Consider the following 19,476-nt stretch of genomic DNA (forward strand, 5'->3'; position numbering starts at 1 on the left):
ATATATATATATATATCTATCTCCAGGAAATGGTGATAAAATAAATCGCCTGACATTTACTCTTCTATTTACTGAGTTGATTTCATAATCTTTTGAAGTGTGAATATAGCTGATAGCTCAGAGCTATGTAGCTAGTATAATATTATTTTACAATATAATATGGTGGTAGTAATGTTATCATTATGTTGGAAATGACACTTTTAAGAGTGTGTACTGATAAAAACGCACACTTTGGGGACTAAAATAAATTTATATGATGTCACTGAAATCAAGAAAATATGAAGTGTATAAAAGTTCAGTAACAGTCACTGGTTATAAGAGTAGAAAAAATCGGGGCGCCTGGGTGGCGCAGTCGGTTAAGCGTCCAACTTCAGCCAGGTCACGATCTCGCGGTCCGTGAGTTCGAGCCCCGCGTCGGGCTCTGGGCTGATGGCTCAGGAGCCTGGAGCCTGTTTCCGATTCTGTGTCTCCCTCTCTCTCTGCCCCTCCCCCGTTCATGCTCTGTCTCTCTCTGTCCCAAAAATAAATAAACGTTGAAAAAAAAATTAAAAAAAAAAAAAGTAGAAAAAATCATTATTTCAGAAAATCATAAACTAAGCATACTATTTTCATTTTGATTAAATATAACAATTACTCATCATGTTGTACCTTCATTTTGAAAAAGTTATATACATATGTAGGGTTGTTGAAGCCTGGACACTAAAAGGAGCTCCAAGGGATCAAACCATGTGATATCCACCAATTCTTAGTCTCAAATTCTGTTGAATCATAATGGATATTTTTAGAAAGCACTCAGAATCTTAAGAGACTAAATCCATCTTTGGCTAAAGCCTCTATGATATTTATTGTTCTCTTAAAAGCAGGTTAAATAATTTGAATCAGCTGTGCCTTCTAGAGTTGTGTTTTTCAAGAATCTTTTACTCTGACACAGAAAAGAAATCACCCTCATTGGGATTCAAAAACACATAAAATATATATACACACAAAGCTAACAAACTCATGTTTCCTAAAGCACTACTTACCCTCACTACATGAAGTACATCAATATTTTTATTTTGGTCTATTTCATTGCCATTTATGTGTTGGTGAATTATAATTTTGGGAAAAATGAATCTGTCTTGAAAGATGATTATAAATTTTGGAATTCTCTCTAAGAGAGTGTGAGAGCCATCATTATATGGGAATAAATGGTTAAGTGTTTACATATCACAATTTTAATTAAAACCATTGCTTTATTAATATGAAATATAAGCTAATTCTTTATAATATTCCTAAGATAAAAGAAAGAACTCAAGAAGCACATGAAAATGAGATACTTGGTAAAATATGCCCTCCCACCCCATGTATCATGAAAAGTCAAAGTTGAATTATTCCAAATTCTTCAGTCATCTCAGCTTACAACACAGTTTCTTTTGTGCTAATCCACTTCTCTTCTAGATTGTTTTCTGCATTTTGGGTACATATTTCTGGCTTTGAATATCTGAAATAAATTCAGATGAAATATTAAAATTTAAATAAAACTTGCTGATATCTGTGTTAAATTATTGTTATACTAACAGTTAAATTCTTGGTTTCATCTAACTTGGTTTTTCTCACCAGTGCAATGGTGGCATATAGAACACTGGCATCAAAAATCACCAGCAGCATGATCTCAGTCCCTTTTCTAAACCCTCTAAATCCCGAATTCCTCATTTTAAAAATAGACTAATAATGACTAACTAACAGGGTGATGAATGCAAAAAAATGTACTATAATGACTGTCAAGAAGTAACCACTTATTAAATGCTAGTAAATATTATTGTATTTTTTTCAATTTCAGCTAACTTTAATGAGCCTCTGTGATCATCTGTATAGCTCATGATACCACCTTCAAAAAAGAAAAAGTCACTCATAAATTCATTGTGATTCCTAGCCCCTAGCTTACTTCTGAATTTTCTTCTTTCCAAAAAATAGCAATAACTATAATACTTTCTTCAGTTGCCTTGTTTAGTAATTCCTCTACTGCTACCAGAAATTACTAGAAATTTACAATGTTTGAGAACTCTTGGTAAATGGATTTCACAAACTGTATTTTTTTAAAAATCTATAAATTTTGGAAATAAGTCAAAGAACATTTTAAAAACAGATATACAAAACAATAATTTCTTCACATTACCTAATCTTCAAAGAGAGTGAAAGATTCTGAGAGATATTTATTCCACTACTACTGAGGTGATGAGTCACATTTGAAAGGTGAAAAGAAAAGAAAAGAAGAGAGATGAGAAGAGAAGACGAAAGAAAGAAAAAAGAAAAGAAAAAAAAAGAAAAGAAAAAAAAAAGAAAAGAAAAGAGAAAAGAAGAAAAAGAGAAAAGAAAAGAAAACAGCAAGGAAGCCAGCACCTAAAAGCTTCCTTTTTTTTTCTCACCAAAGCCTGCACAGGGGTCATGCAGCCGCACGTTTTTGGGGATATGTTGTCACAAAAAATAATGAATAGGTGTCTCCAAATTTTTAAAGTAGATTTATTAGGACAGGTGAAAGGCAGATTTAGCAGACTTGGGATCAAAGCCTATTTAACTTGCTTGGTATGGTGTTTAAGGAAATGTAACTTAACAAACGCTCTTTACTTGTTCATCCATGCATTTGCCCACTCATTCTATAAGAAAAACATCATGATGTAAGGGGAAAACAGGGCAAAGAGTTCCTGCTTGTGCCTTTTGTTTCCAGCTGGTCTCAGGTTCATCCTGCACAATGCACTGGATTAAGGTAAAGTCGAAACTAGCATATCACTAAAGACTCCTTAAGAATACATGACACATATTTTTAGGATTTTGAAGTAGCATTTGATGTCTTCACTATTACCCTTAAATGAATACGCATATTTTTATGTCTAATTTAACATCTGTCTTTTTAAAAAATGATCTCAATTTTATTGACTTTTCCAAGGTTCTTAAGTTGGTGTTCCTACCCTACACTCTGCCTTGTTTTTGTTTGTTTGTTTGTTTGTTTGTTTGTTTTTTCCTTTGTAAGGGACACAGCACTATATAATAAACCTACTTTTCCTCCATGTGTTTCTTCTTTATACTCACACTACTGCCACCCTCATTACACTTCTGACTCCAGATATATGGGGCAATGCTTTGTGACACCGATTGGTTGTCCTACAATTCAATTCAATCTGGCACTAACCAGAGTTATTTCAGACCCCACATGTTTAGGGCTCAGTCCTAGGACACTGCCCCTCACCAGTGAAGATACCAATTGCAAGTTGTAGGTCCCCAGGTTTTCCACAACCACTCTGACTTTGAGACAAATCAGAGGTTCTTATGACCTCACTTTGGATTTGGATTTGATGGTTTGCTAGGAAAGTCACAAAACTTAGGGAACCACTTATTTCATTTACCAATTTAGTGTATGATAAAAGATACAGATGAACAGCCAGATAAAGAGATACATAAGATAAAGTATGGTAGGGTCCTAAGCGCAAGAGTTTCTGTCCCTATGGAGTTGGGGTGCATCCACATTTGTGGATATGTTCACCAACCTGGAAGCTCTCCAGATCCCAAAACCTTGGGAATTTTATGGAGGCTTCATCATGTAGGCATGATCCATTATTGACCTAATTTCCAGTCCCTCTCCCCTTCCTGTAGGATGAGGGTGAGGCTAAAAGTTCTAAGCATCTAAACAGGGCGTGGTCTTTTTAGTGACCACCAGGAACCCATCAAGCATTGCCTCATTAGAACAAAAGATATGCTCTCACCCAGGAAATTCCAAGAACTTTAGGAGCTCCGTGTCAGGAACCAGTGTCAGAAACCAAATATTATATCTAAAGATGCTCTTAACTCTCTTATTATAGGAAATAATAAGTCTTTTAGGACCTTTATGCCAGCAACAGGAGGACAGATATACATGTATGTGTGTGTATATACATATTTTTTTCTATTATTTCACAACAAGAGATTCAGGCAAATCACAGACTGCATTGCTTTGGCATCCCAAACAATGCCAAACCTCTTCTGTCTCAGGCATAGGACATAAGTAAACATCTCTGGTTTACCATCTTTTATTTTCCAGACTTCTCACTTGCACTGCCTAATTTTTGTTAGGGAAGGATAAGTGGGAGGACTGAATGGGAAGAAGGATAAGTCCTTAGGTTAAAATACACACACACACACACACACACGTTCACATTCAAACTCACATATCCACAATGGTGATAATATGTATCTCTCATTCTTCTAACTCTGAACATATTAATGTTAAATAAATGTCATATTTAAATTTTATTTATTCTTTTGGTTGGCAGATTCTAGTTCCATATGCTTTTTAATTTTTTTCACTATTACATATTAAGATGAGCCATTCTAATATGCAAAACTGACATCTCATCCTTTGTGTATTCAAAAATAAAAATCACATCTTTAATGTCAGAAAAGATAAGGATTTAACAAAGTAGTGTCATCCATTTTTTAAATTCCTGACTAAATTGCCTCTTAAAATACTAAGCAAACCCACAAAGTATGTGAATTAGTCTGTTCTTGTGGGTGATCCAGGGGATGGGGTGGGGTGGGGATGGAGCTAATTCCCTGTACACTTAATGGATTTTAAAACCAAATACATGAGCTTGGAGAAATCTAACAATAGATATAAGACTGCATAATTTCCTTTGGCGAATTTCAAATTGTTCAATATTTATTATACATATTGTTTAATTTAATTTTTAGTTTTAAAATGAACTTTATGGCCATGTTCATATATACACAAAACTAGAGGATACAGCATAATTGATTTGTACATTTTAATCAAACCAAAACCTTTTCATTGCTGTATTTCATTTCGTTTAAAATTAAAATACAATTCAGTTTGTTTATAGAGAATAGAGTATTGTGATACTTGAAAAGTTTTTGGAGATCAAATAATTATCTTAAATAATTATTTTTGATAGCAGTATTAGTAAGTGCCTAACATGGAAGTTAATTTTTCTTTAAAGTGAATATGAAACCACTAGGGGGATTTTTCAAATTGGTAAAAATTCAAGTCTATATATAAATAGAATCTGAAGAATTGAAATGTTTGGTAGAAATTTAAAAATTTTTAATTGTGGATATTTGAGGTTGTTTTTATTTTTTCCCAAAATCTAAGGCATAGACAAATGTTATTCAACTGTTGAATTTTATTTAAATTACCAGGAAAAATGTATTTCAGAACATCAGAACATAAAAATATAAAATGGGAGTAGTATCATATTATAGTTTAATCATTTAGTCTAATAATCTTTTTTTGATGTTCATTTATTTGTTTTTGAGAAAGAGGAGAGGCAGAGAGAGATGGGAACAGAGGATCCAAAGTGCACTGTCATCACAGAGCAGTAGCAGGGCAGGTGGGGCTCAAGCTCACTAACTGCGATATCATGGTCATGACCTGAGCTGAGACTGGATGCTCAGCCAAAGAGTCACCCAGATGCTCCATAGTTTAATAATCTTTTAATAATTAATAGCTATTAATTACACAGGTTCTTCAAATTAAAAAAAAAAACCCAAAACCTATAAAATATTTACAAAATGATACAATATGTATAATATACAACTCATATTACAATACATGTTAATTTGATTTTCTGTGATGTTGTATGTCAATAGTATTATTGTGTATTAAAGTATATGTGTCACAAATTGAAAACATGAACTTTTTTGATTGTTTTCTACTAGTTTGACAAGAGTTTGGTAAACTGGGAATTTGAAAATTCCATAGTCTAAACCAGTTTTGAGAATTAAAAAATTTTTTTATAGAAAGCAATTCACTAAAAATCAGAGTCATCCATCAAAACAAATAAAATAGAATAGTGGAAGATTATATCCATTTGTGGTAAAGCCATTTGGGGAAAAAATTTTTTTTAATTCTCTCTACATTCTTTTTCTTTTTAACTAAAGAAAGTGATATGGAAATAGAACATATGATTATTAGATAAAATTTAATAATGAATATATTATAATATAACTATTAAATTATAATTTATTTTAAAGCATAATGTATTAATAATAATTATAATTAATAATGTTAATAATTAATATAATATAATCAATGTTATAATTACATTAAAATAATAGATTTATTAATAATGAATAAAAATTCAAATTTAATTTTGATTATAGGGGCAAGCCAAATTTAGAATGTGCTTTAAGACAAACATGTCAAAGCTTTTCTTCTCATCTAGGCTTCCTGGCCACTCATTAGAGGGGTCTGAGGATGGTTGTTCCCATTTTGTTCTTTCTCCTATAGCTCCTCCATTACTTTGCTTCTAAGAATAGAGAAAGAGAAATCCTGTGTATTTTGGCTGGTATGGTGAAGAAGACCAAGTGTCTCCCTGCAACTTCAGAAAAGGATATGTTATTAAAGGGAAAAACCTGTAACAACTGTATATACTTAAGACAAAATCATTGCCTCAGCTTGGCACTCCAGATACTTAGCAGACACTTAGAACATGTTTCACTGTTCCAACTCATACACAAATATTTGATTTTCTTTTTTTTCAACGTTTATTTATTTTTGGGACAGAGAGACACAGAGCATGAACGGGGGAGGGAGGGGCAGAGAGAGAGGGAGACACAGAATCGGAAACAGGCTCCAGGCTCTGAGCCATCAGCCCAGAGCCCGACGCGGGGCTCGAACTCACGGACCACGAGATCGTGACCTGGCTGAAGTCGGACGCTTAACCGACTGCGCCACCCAGGCGCCCCCACAAATATTTGATTTTCTAATTCTTTATGTAAATAATGTTTACCAGTCCTATAGAAACAATCTTTATGGTTATTAACATTTTACACTAAAACTTTCTTTCTTAGCTCTCTCTTTTTTAAGTTTATTTATTTATTTTGAGAGAGGGGGAAGTGGGGCAGAGAGAGAAAAGGAGACAGAGAATCCCAAGCAGGCTCCCTCCGAGCTGTCAGCACAGAGCCTGATGTGGGTCTTGAACTCACCAACCCATAAGATCATGACCTAAGCTAAAAGAAATCAAGAGTGGTGCGCTTAACCAACGAGCCACCCAGATGCCTCTCTTAAGTCTCTTTTTTTTTTTTTTTTTGAGATGACTAGTTTGAAAAATGATCTCTTTCTTTGGCAAAATGAAATAGGAATCTGTATTCTTGAAGACATGAAAAAAATCTACCCTAATAGTAAAAACCTAGACTGTAAACTTTAAGCTATTAATATTTTAGCATATTAACACACTAAAATTATCTTTCATATGTATTTTTCTTATATATAAGCATCCATATCACATAAACACTTGTATTTATATTTCTGTCTTAGTCATTACATTTCTCCTTTTTTTCAGATAATGTTTAAAGGATTCTACATCAGTCTTTGGTATTGGACATACTCAAAATCCCTTCTTCAACTTTTGCTCTCCTGGTCCATTGTCTTCCAGCTTTAACTTACTTGTGATCCCTTCAAACATTTTACATGGTTTGCAATGGTTACATGAACTTTTGGGAAGTGATATTTGCACCATCTCATACTTTATTCACTATGGCACTTTAGAAAAAGAAATTGGAAAAAACTTACAAAGCAGTATTTTAAAAAAATGAATCTTATTGTGAAGCTTCGGAGAAGTTTTCGAACACTGATTGTTCTTTTAGCTACCTTTTGTTTGGTGAGCATTGTCATTTCTGCCTATTTCCTCTACTCTGGCTATAAACAGGAAATGACTGTTATTGAAACCACTGCAGAAGCAGAATGTGCTGACATCAAAATTCTACCATATCGGTCAATGGAGCTGAAAACAGTTAAACCTATTGATACATCCAAAACTGATCCTACTGTCCTCCTATTTGTGGAGAGCCAATATTCTCAACTTGGTCAAGATATCATAGCTATCTTGGAGTCTAGCCGATTTCAGTACCAAATGGTCATTGCCCCCGGTAAGGGGGATATACCTCCTCTTACAGATAATGGCAAAGGGAAATATATTTTAGTTATTTATGAAAATATTCTGAAGTATGTCAGCATGGACTCATGGAATCGAGAGCTTTTAGAAAAATACTGTGTGGAATACAGTGTTAGTATAATTGGTTTTCATAAAGCCAATGAGAACAGCTTACCAAGTACACAATTAAAAGGCTTTCCATTAAACCTTTTCAATAATCTAGCTCTAAAGGACTGTTTTGTCAACCCTCAGTCTCCTTTGCTGCATATTACCAAAGCCCCCAAGGTTGAGAAAGGCCCTCTTCCTGGGGAAGACTGGAGTATTTTCCAATATAATCATTCAACCTACCAGCCTGTGCTTTTAACTGAATTACAGACAGAAAAATTCCTTTCATCCTCATCCAGCAAACCACTCTATGCGACAGTGATTCAGGATCTGGGGCTTCATGATGGAATTCAGCGCGTTCTTTTTGGCAACAACTTAAACTTTTGGCTACACAAGCTCATCTTCATAGATGCCATCTCCTTCTTGTCAGGGAAGAGGCTGACACTGTCCTTGGACAGGTACATCCTTGTGGACATTGATGATATCTTTGTTGGGAAAGAGGGAACAAGGATGAATGTCAAAGATGTAAAGGTAAGAACATTTATAAATAACATCATAATTTTTGTTTCACTAACTGTGGTATTGATAAAATGTAATTTTGAATATTTTAGATTCCTAGTTATGCAAAGCTTTCAGATGCAATATGTTTGAAATAAAATAGGCATTAAAAATATTGAACTAAGCCTTAGCTATTCCTCACACACATACCCCAGATGCTTTGTAGGGGATAGAACTACAACATCCCAAAGAATATTTACAATTAATTTCCTTGCTCTTCCTAGACCTTGCTCAAGAACTCTGTAGAACTGGCTTTCTCCTTCTAGCACATGTTGCAGTTTGTAGCAGTGAGACCCATATAGTCATAAAACTCGATTCTTCGACTGATCCCCTGCCCTACTTGGGTTTGACAGTGGTGGTTGAAATACAAGATGGAGAAGTACCTCTTGTAACTTCAAGTAAGCATAGTGTTTGTTTACATGAAGTGTTAATATACTTGTAAATGTAGATATGAGCAAAAATGTAGTTTTATAGAGAATGCGTATTGGACTCGAACTCAGAACTCTTCCCTTATTATCTCTTTTATAAATTTATCATATTGTTTTGGGTAACACAACAGTGTTTGACTTTATAACAAATTAACCTTGCGATTGTTATTAGATAAACAAAAAGCCAAATATGGTATACTAGGTTAGGTAGGTAATTCTAAGAATAATTCCTTCTTTTTTTTTTTTTTTTTTTAATCTTGATTCAGTATTCTCATTTGTGCCTATCTTGTCCTGTATGTAACTAAATTCATTCCTGGACAAATAATTGTAGCAAACTACAAACAGAAATAATACGACACAACTTAAAATTATAAAAGAACTAAAGATTATAAAGATCATATCATTTTTTATTCCTGCTGTTAGGCTTTTTATCCTCCAAAGATGAAACCTCAATACTACTTCAAAATGACAGCATTTTCCTATCCTGAGGCCTTATGACCAAGTAGTAAGACATGATTAAAACCAGTGAAATAAGTTCACTTTTTAAAAATGTTCAAAGTACATGTGAACCAGTGGCCTCTATTTTTAATGAGCCACCAAATGAAGCATCACTTGACTGGTACCCAAATACTTCATTTTGGACATTGTTGTAAAGGGATTAAATGATGCCTCTTGAGTTCTGTCTAGATTTTTCTGTTTTTTTCTTACTTGTTTTGTATTTACTATTCCTTTAATTAATATAAACTGTAGTTTTATATTTATTTCAGTATCATAAACAAGTGTTATATGTTTCAAAAGTTTCTCAAGTGATTCGTATCCTGAAACCCTAAAAGGAGAGGGTTTCCTAATTTCAATTTAACAAAGTATATGAATTGAAAAACTTTATGACTCTAACAAACTTTTCCAGCCTAAATTCAGCTATTTCACTTACTCTCAATAAAAACTTACAAATAACTATTCACCACTATACAGTATTCACTGATGACTTTTTAAGTAACATAACCCCAAACAATAATGGAATACTGAAATTTAACAAAACTGGAACAATGTCACAGGCAGAGAAAGGATCAGAAAGATTGTATGTGTATGTGTGTGTGTGTGTGTCTATATATACATATATATACTTAAATATATATATATACATACATATATATATATATATATATAGAGAGAGAGAGAGAGAGAGAGAAAGAGTGTATGTGCACATGTATCTTAATTATACACTCAACACACACCCACCCACACACACACACTCACACACCCTGTCACTTTGAAGAAAATACTTTTTCATGCCCCTTTTGGTGTTGTTGCTGGTTCTTCCTCAGAACTATTAATCAAAGAGTATCAGAAACTTGATTGGAACTGAGGGTTATTACCCTCTTAGTTAATTAAAGGTCAAGAGGAAATACAACTTTCCAAATATAAAAATTTTAGTCCCAGTCCTTGGCATTTGATTTTTATTTTGACCTTACTTTTTGGATTAATATGATTTTGTAGGAAAAATTTTAAATTATGTGTAGAAAAGTTCTTAATGCTCTCATGTTCTTCATTGTCATGTCCTTTTCTGGTATTGTAGCATTTAATCTTATACTTTGGTAAAGATGAGGAGAAATCTGTCCTCCTTCAAACTCTGCCCAAATTTTCTAAAGCAGAGGTATTGCATGGCTGCTGACATTTTTCTCTATTATACTGAAATGAGAGTAGAGGTACTCTGTTCCTCAACAGAACACATTTAGGAAAGCTGGAGAGTTGTGTTTGAAAATTATTGGTTATATACATGACTGGACTCTTCTTGGGCCATTCACACAATTAGACCTGGAGTATATAGCTGGGAGCATTTAACAGCAAACTCAAACACACCTTTGTGTGCAATACCACCTCACTCTATTGACAAAAAATATATTAGTGTATTTTAGCTTGAGCACATTTTCTCATTTTGAGATAGAGATTCATGATCATACTGCTAAAGAATTAGCATTTTTAAGGTACAGCATTTGATGCAATAAAAAGAGCACGTGTTTTCTTTTAATCGAACTTGAAAACCCCCATTCTTTTCACTACATGGTTCTGCCTGACCCAAGCTACCGTAGATCTAGCTTCTTTTAGAAACTTGCATATTTTATTTGATTTCATCATGCCTTCCTCCAACCAAAGCCACTGAGACAGAAATTAGTGTGTTCATTTCCAAGGCAAGCAAATTAAGCTCACGCAGGTGCAGTAACTATCATCTAATTGCTGCCAAAATTTTATTGCATGTGTAAAAACTTAAGAGGGGCGCCTGGGTGGCTCAGTCGCTTAAGCGTCCCTCTTGATTTTGGCTTAGGTCATGATCACAAACTGAGCTGACAGCACACAGCCTGCTTGGAATTCTCTCTCCTTCTCTCTCTGTCCCTCCCCGGCTCATGCCCTCTCTCTTTCTCTCTCTCTCTCAAAATAAATAAACTTCAAAACAAACCCTCAAGATAGAAGAAATTATTCATGTATATAATCTACTAGAATTATATTTCAAAAGTTTGTAAAATATTAGCTATCAATAAAGTCAGAAAATATAGTCATGATTTGACCTGGGAATATTTCTGTGTAATCTTCAAGGCAATCAGAAAATATTCCTGTACATCTAAGGTTCTATTAGCAGTATGACCTCAGGTTATTTAGAGTGGTGTCTTAAACACTTGGATTTATTCTTTCCTAGTTTTGAAAACAATTTTTTTTCATAATGGCCTTAATTACATGTATGTAAGCAAAAATAATAAAGGCCATCCTGATTATTAAAGTTTTAATTTAAAAAAACTTCTTGCAGTCAACTAATTAGATTTCTATGGGAAATGGTTTACCCTTGGTTGAAACATTTGGTATATTCATAGATGTTTGGTAGAATTAAGATAATATATTCTTTTTTCATAGTTTCCTAAGACAGAATAAATGGGTTTTTTTTTCCCAATGAGGGCTTTGAAAACATGAACATGGTAAATGTAAGCTTCCATATGGACAATGAAATCAGAATTATTTTGATTCTACCAATAATTTTGGTGCTTTAATCAATTTTGTGACCTCTTGTATTTTTTCTGTTGGCAGTAAGCTTCACTATTAGCATTTTTATATGTCTTTACACTTCTTGAGAAAATTCATTTATTTACTTATTGAACATCTACTGTATATAAGACTATATCTAAAACAGTATCTGTGTAATAAATCTAACATTCTTATTTAAAGTTCTATATGATCCAGTTCAATTTACCTTTTCAACATTTATTTGTAATACTTCTCAAAACACACTGCTTGTAGTAGGCTAGCCCCTGTCTATCCCTTAGCTATAGCTTGTTCATGCCTACTTGACCTCTCAGTTTCTGTGCTTTGACTCAAATATGTTTCCTGAATTGACCCATATTTCAAAAGATACCTTAAGTCCTACTTCTTATGAGAAGGTGACACATGTCCTAATGACCCTGGTAGGTGGTGATTTCTCTTTTTTTTTTTCAATATATGAAATTTATTGTCAAATTGGTTTCCATACAACACCCAGTGCTCATCCCAAAAGGTGCCCTCCTCAATTCCCATCACCCACCTTCCCCTCCCTCCCACCCCCCATCAACCCTCAGTTTGTTCTCAGTTTTTAAGAGTCTCTTATGCTTTGGCTCTCTCCCACTCTAACCTCTTTTTTTTTTTTCCCCTCCCCCATGGGTTTCTGTTAAGTTTCTCAAGATCCACATAAGAGTGAAACCATATGGTATCTGTCTTTCTCTGTATGGCTTATTTCACTTAGCATCACACTCTCCAGTTCCATCCACGTTGCTACAAAAGGCCATATTTCATTCTTTCTCATTGCCACGTAGTATTCCATTGTGTATTTGACAAAGCAGGAAAGAACATCCAATGGAAAAAAGACAGTCTCTTTAACAAATGGTGCTGGGAGAACTGGACAGCAACATGCAGAAGGTTGAAACTAGACCACTTTCTCACACCATTCACAAAAATAAACTCAAAATGGTGATTTCTCTTAAATTGAGTCCCTGAATAATCACTGACCTTAACTCTCACTTAGCATCCTCATGTACATGAGCCAACTTCAACATTAGACAGTGAGACAAGTTTTCTTATACATGTACTTTTGAGAAAGTATATAGCAAGAAAACTTAGACATGATGTGAAAATACTTCATTGACAATTATTGCACTGTCTTTAACTGTTTGGTGGATGCAGGACTAAATTAGTCATAGACTTGAGTTACTACATTAAGAAAAGTAATTTGAGTAGTTTTGTGGTTTGTCTCAAAACGAGTTGTTTGTACATTTTAAGTAGAGTCAGAACTAGAAAAAAATCTATGTTGTAAACCTAGAGTCTAAAAACAAACGGTTAGCAAGCTAATTGTTTTTTTTTCTTTTCTTCTCTCCTCCCTGTCCCCCATATTGTTTTTAATGAATCTGTATCTAGACTAGGGTTAAGAATTGATCCAGATAAAACAATTTAGCGATATCTTAATATGGATGTTGTCATGCACTTATTTGACTACATATTTCCTGAATTGAAAATCATATGTTCAAAAATTTAAAGTGCAAAAGAAATTGTGCAAATTGCATGACTGATACATGAAAGATGTTAAGTTAATAGATATAAAGGAGACAATTAATAAAATATCTTACACTACAGGTAAATGATTTAGGGTTAGGTCCAATAGCTATGTGAAAGTCTCTTTTACACAAGAAAATGATACAATGAAAATATTTTGGCAATTTTTTATATTATTAATGTAAATATTTAAATAAAATCTCAGTTCAAACTTTTGTAGGAATTATGACATTTAAGAGGGACAAGGTTGCTATGAATAGGAAAGAAGAAATCTATCATAAAAGAAAATTTCAAAATCCTGATTAATCATTTGAATAAGGTTGGAAGAGAAAAGGAAAAAAAACTTATGATTTCTAAAGTTGTGATCTAATAAAATAAGAAATTATTGATGCTATGAATATCAGCACAGAAGATGAGAAGCTATATTGGTAATTAGATTAGTTTTATAACATTTTAACATTATGACTGAAACATATTGCTACATCTGACAAATTAATAGAAAAAAATTTTTTTTAGAATGCTTGATATCCTAGACTGAATGGAGTCACTATCAAAAAAGGGAGCTGAAAAGTAAAAATTATATGTGGTAAATGGAATCCAGATTTAACATATTAACCAGTGTAGATCCAGCAATGCAGAACAGTCCAGACAGTAGGAGTTGAATGGATGGCCCAGTCAGACAATCAAGCAAGCAGCATCTGAAAGTTGTTTGGCAGTTTCTAAGTAGGTGAGCAAGACATGTATTCAGTTAAGTGTAGCATAACAGCTGGGTAGTGGCCCAGGCAAGTAGGATCAGATTTTATCAAGATATTTCACAACAAACTGAAGATACTCAGTCCTGGGATTAGTCTATAGGAAAAAATAGTCTTCTATCTGAGAAAAAATGGCACAGAAGGCAGTGGCCCAATTATAGAAGGGTAAGATTTGACAATATATGACAACATGGAGATCAACATAGGGAACATGACAAGGAACTTGGAAGGCAGGAGCTCAAGCGTAACAATAACCGTATGCAGAAGAGAGGAGCCTTCAGTTAGACCTGCTGAAATTGCAGCCCTGACAATGATCTAGAATACTTAGGACTGTAAGGGAAGAGCTACATTTAGTTTCTCATGGAATCCTTAGATGCCCAGCTGCAATAATTATACTATTTCAAGTTGCTCAATTGGTTCAAAAGAAAAACAGACACTGTCGGAGGCTTATCATAGAAATGATTCATTTTCTGTATAAACTTAGTTAGAATCACTGTGTCAATTAAAATATTTTTGTAATTTGAGTTTGTCTTGACTGAAAAGATATGCTCTATATAATGTATTTTGTCAAAGTCAGTAGTGACTTCAGAAAAACTCAGACAAAATTTGAGTTTTGTTTTCAAGCTTGGATGAGGACAGCCACTATATGGATGTATTTAATAAAAAAAATTTCCTGGACGCCTGGGTGGTTCAGTGGGTTAAGTGCCCTACTCTTGATTTCAGCTCACATCATGATATCACAGTCATGAGATCGAGTCCTGCATCGAGCTCCACATGGGGCTTCACGATGGGCTCTTTTCAGGGCTCCATGCTATGCATGCTTAAGATTCTCTCTCTCCCTCTCTTTCTACCCCTCCCCAACTTGCACGTGCTCTCTTTCTCTCATTCTCCCTCTCAAAAAGAAAACTCCTTCCTTCTTTTATTTATAATCATAATGTAAATGTCTCAGATTTTCTTTTCTTCTGAACTTTTTCATGTGGCACCATACATATGACTTTGTCAGTGGAAGAGAACACTATCTCTTCCAAAAGATATTTCTTTATGGAAGTAAATAAGGTCTCTACTTAAAAAAAATACCAAAATTATATAAAAGTGCACTTTTAAATGATGGAATGAAAAAAAGAGAGAGAGAGAGAAAATATATACTGGTAATATCCCTCCAAATTGAGCATTTGACTAAAAACATTAACATTTTGTTTATTAACTTAAAATAATTTAATTCAATGTCCAAATCATTATTTCTCACCTATGGGCTCCACATTTTTTATTACAAAGTTTACACAAACATAAAATATTCACTTCTTGTTTTCATTAGAATAGGCAGGACATGTTCCTAGTTATCTGCATTACAAGGTAGAATGCAATATATACCATGACAAAATGTTGACAATGGGAAAAAAAGAGGGCCTAATTCTAAGAATCAGGGAAATTTCATGGAGGGGTGGCATCTGAGTCCTCTGTGATGGTATGACAGAACACTAGCAAATCAAGAAGAGGAAGTATATTCATGGTCAATGGATCAATCCAAGCTAATATCTGGCCAAAAATATCAGAATATTTTTGGGAATGGTAAGTTGTCTGTGTTGCTTGGATGATAAAGTAAGAGGTAGCAGTGTTATTAAATGCTGAATATGTTGGTTGTGGCCATAATATAGAGCTTTGTTGACAGAAGGATACTATTTGAGTCACTGAAGAATTTAAGCCAGAAAGTAACCTGATCAGGGCTGGGATCAAGAAAAGTATATTGTTTGAACGAGGGATATGTTTTTGTGGAGACCTGTCAAAAAATGTATTACAACAATATAGAAATAATAATTCTTATTTATTTTTAAAAATAGGATTTATTTAGCATATTAATATACACTCAGCACTGTGCTAATGATTAACAGGCAGTATATCATTTAATACAGCAACACTAAAGAGGAAATATTTTGTACATTTGCTGAATGATTAAAATGAGGCTTGACAATATTAAGATACCCACCTAGCTAATAAGTGGCAGAGCAAACACACCCAAACTGTCATGAATGTCTAAGCTTTCTTTTAGAAATCAGTGCTGGGAGTTTGGATTTGAGTCTCAGTGCCAACAGTAACCAGTTAACTTTGAACATCTTTATTAACCTCTCCAATTCTCAGATTATAGATCCATAACAGCAGTGTAAAGCGACCCAGTCCTTAGCATTGTAGTGAACCTTTAGAAAGATAAGGAGTGGAAAGTTGCTAGGAAAGAGTCTGACCTGTAAGATTTACTCAGTTTAGCTCAGTGGTAATCAGGATGGAACAGGGAGATTGGGAGAGCCCATGCAGAATTGATGGGACTTGGGCACCTACTCAATGGAGGGAGCAGAGAAAAAGGTGGAGATGTGGCATCATGGTTTTTCCTGGGGATATCCATTAATACGTGCAGAATCAGGCAGAAGAAAAGGTGTCAGGAAAATGAGTTTGGTTTAAGGTCTGATGATTTAACATGGGATATCCAAATGTAGGCATTTAAAAAAGCAAATCTAAATTTTCAGACACTGTCAGAGGTGGCAGTTTAGATTTAGAAATCATCAAGCTTAATACTTGCAATCTTAGTGGTGATCACTAAAGGGAAATGAATCAAAGAAGAAAAAAATACAGGTTGAATGTATCTTTTGGATGTCCTGTAATAAACTCAAGATTATGACAAGTTAGTTTCCTACATAGAAAACTGTTTCACGTACAAAGAGAGTAGCCATCCGAACAGCCTCTTCATTAATAATATGGAAAAAAGCCTGAAATATCAGTAAGTGCTGCCTGTCTTCAGAGAAATAAAATCAAAGGAATGTTCAATTGAGAATAGCATGGTGTTCATGCAACAAAGAAGGCACAATCATTTATCTGGTATTTGGCATTTTGAATTATATTTTCCTTCTTATTTATGACCTCTTGATGAATAAGAATTGCAATATGTCGCCCCTCACTAATGTGACTGTGAGGTGTACCAAATAACTCTTCGTTATAAATATTCCTGAAATGTGGAGTGATATATAGGGATTAAGTATAAAGAGAACAAGAAAGCTAAATCCTCATTCTAATGGGAAATATTTTCTAAATTTTCAAAATGGTCTTCTAATTATATTCTAATGAAATATTTTTATTTAGTTTTTATGTTTTTATTTTCTTGATGACAGTGTTCATTCTGAACTTGTCTAGTTTTGTTGTTGTTGTTGTAAACAAGGATTTTGGAGGCATACTTTCATTTAAACCTGTTTTCTGGGTATCAGTTATTACTTCTTTAGGGGCGCGTGGGTGGTTCAGTTGGTTGAGCCTCTGACTACAATGTACAAAAAGTACATTTAGGGATGCCTGGGTGGCTCAGTCAGTTGAGCATCTGACTACAGCTCAGGACATGATCTCACGGTTCCTGGGTTTGGGCCATGTCAGGCTTTGTGCTGACAGCTCAGAGCCTGGAGCCTGCTTCTGATTCTGTGTCTCCCTCTCTCTCTGCCCCTTCCCCAGCTTGTACTCTTTCTCTCTCTCTCTTTCTCAAAAATAAATAAACATCAAAAACATTTAAAAATTATTACTTATTTAAAAGGTGCATTTTAAAACAAGACCTGTTAACCAAATGAGGATTGTCTACTCAGAATATTTTTTAAAGTTTTTTTTATATACATATTAGATTTTAATTTGAGACTGGACATTCCCTGAGTTAATTTGCACCCAACACAGGTTAATTAGTAATGGATCGAACACTAACATGAGTGCTCACTTTGGTTAGTTTACAGTATAACATAATTACTGAGCAGAGAACAATCTTTTGATACAGCAGGGGAAGAACACAATTAAAGTCCATGAGCTCTATTTTGCCATTTAAGATGTAGCAATTGTCTCCATGGGAAAGAGAAAATGTTAGAAAATATTTTGGTAAAAACAACCAAGCTAGCCAAGTCTCAGCAAGGTAGAGAAACAATTAGAGTTTAGAGTTCTTAAATCTCATTGTTAATGCCTAAAAGCCCTGGGGATATTCATGGGGATATTTTCTGATTAGTTTTGTATATTTTCTCATTCTCTATGACGATATAAATAGTGATTAATGCTCAAATTATAATTATCCTCTTCAGCTAAAGCCATGTTTTGTTATGATAGTCATCAAAAGATACCACAAAATGGTTTAATTTCTAAAGAATGTCTGAAAAGAAAAACAAAACAAAAACTTGCTCCTTTTATACTCCCTGTAGAAATACCCATTGTGTGTTCCTAGGTAAATTATCATGTAATGAAGCATCTTGATTATATAATCCTGAGGAAGCTAGAATAGTAGTACTAGTAGTAGTAGTAGTAGTAGTAGTAGTAGTAGTAGTAGTATTCGGATAATAGATTAAACTATTAAAGTAGTTATAGAAATTGAATTTTATTTTCATTCAACTCATAATTTTTCAAGCCTAATCTGAGCCAAGCTCTCTAGCTCTTTGCTGGGGTTGGTAATTTCCACTTGCTACTTCCTTTTTTCAAATAAATCAAATATTCCTCTGATGTGTTCCTTTATTATTATACTCTATACACATTTCATACATTCTAAAAAGTGTGTGTATATATATATATAATGAATATTATTAAAAAATGATAAGAAGAACGCCTTTGTACCACTTAGCTTAGGACATAGAATATTATCACCACCTCTCCAATCACACACCACTTTTTCTCCTAGAGAAGTAATTAATATCCTGAAATTTGAGACCTACATGCATTGAGACTGCTACCATACATACAATACAAATTTCCTGCAATTTTCCCCTTACTTTTATTCCTGAGATTCATCTACATTGATGTTTATAACTCTGGTTCGTGAAACTTAATTTCTTTGTAATATTTATTTTATCCAATGTGGATATTATCAGACTTTTAAATTTCTTGGCTATTTGGTGGATATAAAATTATATATGAGATTTTATTTGCATTTCTTGATTATTTATGAGGTTGGATAGCTATTTTGTACTTAATGACCATGTTTTTTCCAAGTTTTCCTATTTTTAACTGCATTAAAAGTAAGTTGCAAAATATTACGTTTCATCTCTAACTACCTCAACATTGATTTCCTAAGAAAAGGCTATCCTCCTTCAATAAAAATAACAGTATAACATTTGAGAAAATTAAAAGTACAATATTTTTTTATAGTGTATATTAACAATTTATCCAATT

The 19,476-nt window shown here is 33.8% G+C and overlaps 1 protein-coding gene across 2 annotated transcripts in view; it reads left to right on the forward strand.

Annotated features, from left to right (window-relative positions):
* The first annotated feature begins 7,305 nt into the window (after window positions 1-7,305).
* The window catches only part of LOC121030603 (bifunctional heparan sulfate N-deacetylase/N-sulfotransferase 4), a 255,506-nt gene continuing 243,335 nt past the window's right edge, over window positions 7,306-19,476 (forward strand). For both annotated transcript variants that reach the window (XM_040475168.1, XM_040475179.1), the window contains exon 1: window positions 7,306-8,537. In XM_040475168.1, coding sequence (XP_040331102.1) covers window positions 7,560-8,537 — 978 coding nt within the window. In that variant the 5' untranslated portion in view covers window positions 7,306-7,559. The remainder of the gene's footprint in view (window positions 8,538-19,476) is intronic.

Source organism: Herpailurus yagouaroundi, unplaced genomic scaffold, assembly GCF_014898765.1.
Source record: "Herpailurus yagouaroundi ecotype Mexico unplaced genomic scaffold, PumYag 28, whole genome shotgun sequence".
NCBI classification, from domain to species: Eukaryota; Metazoa; Chordata; class Mammalia; order Carnivora; family Felidae; genus Herpailurus; species Herpailurus yagouaroundi.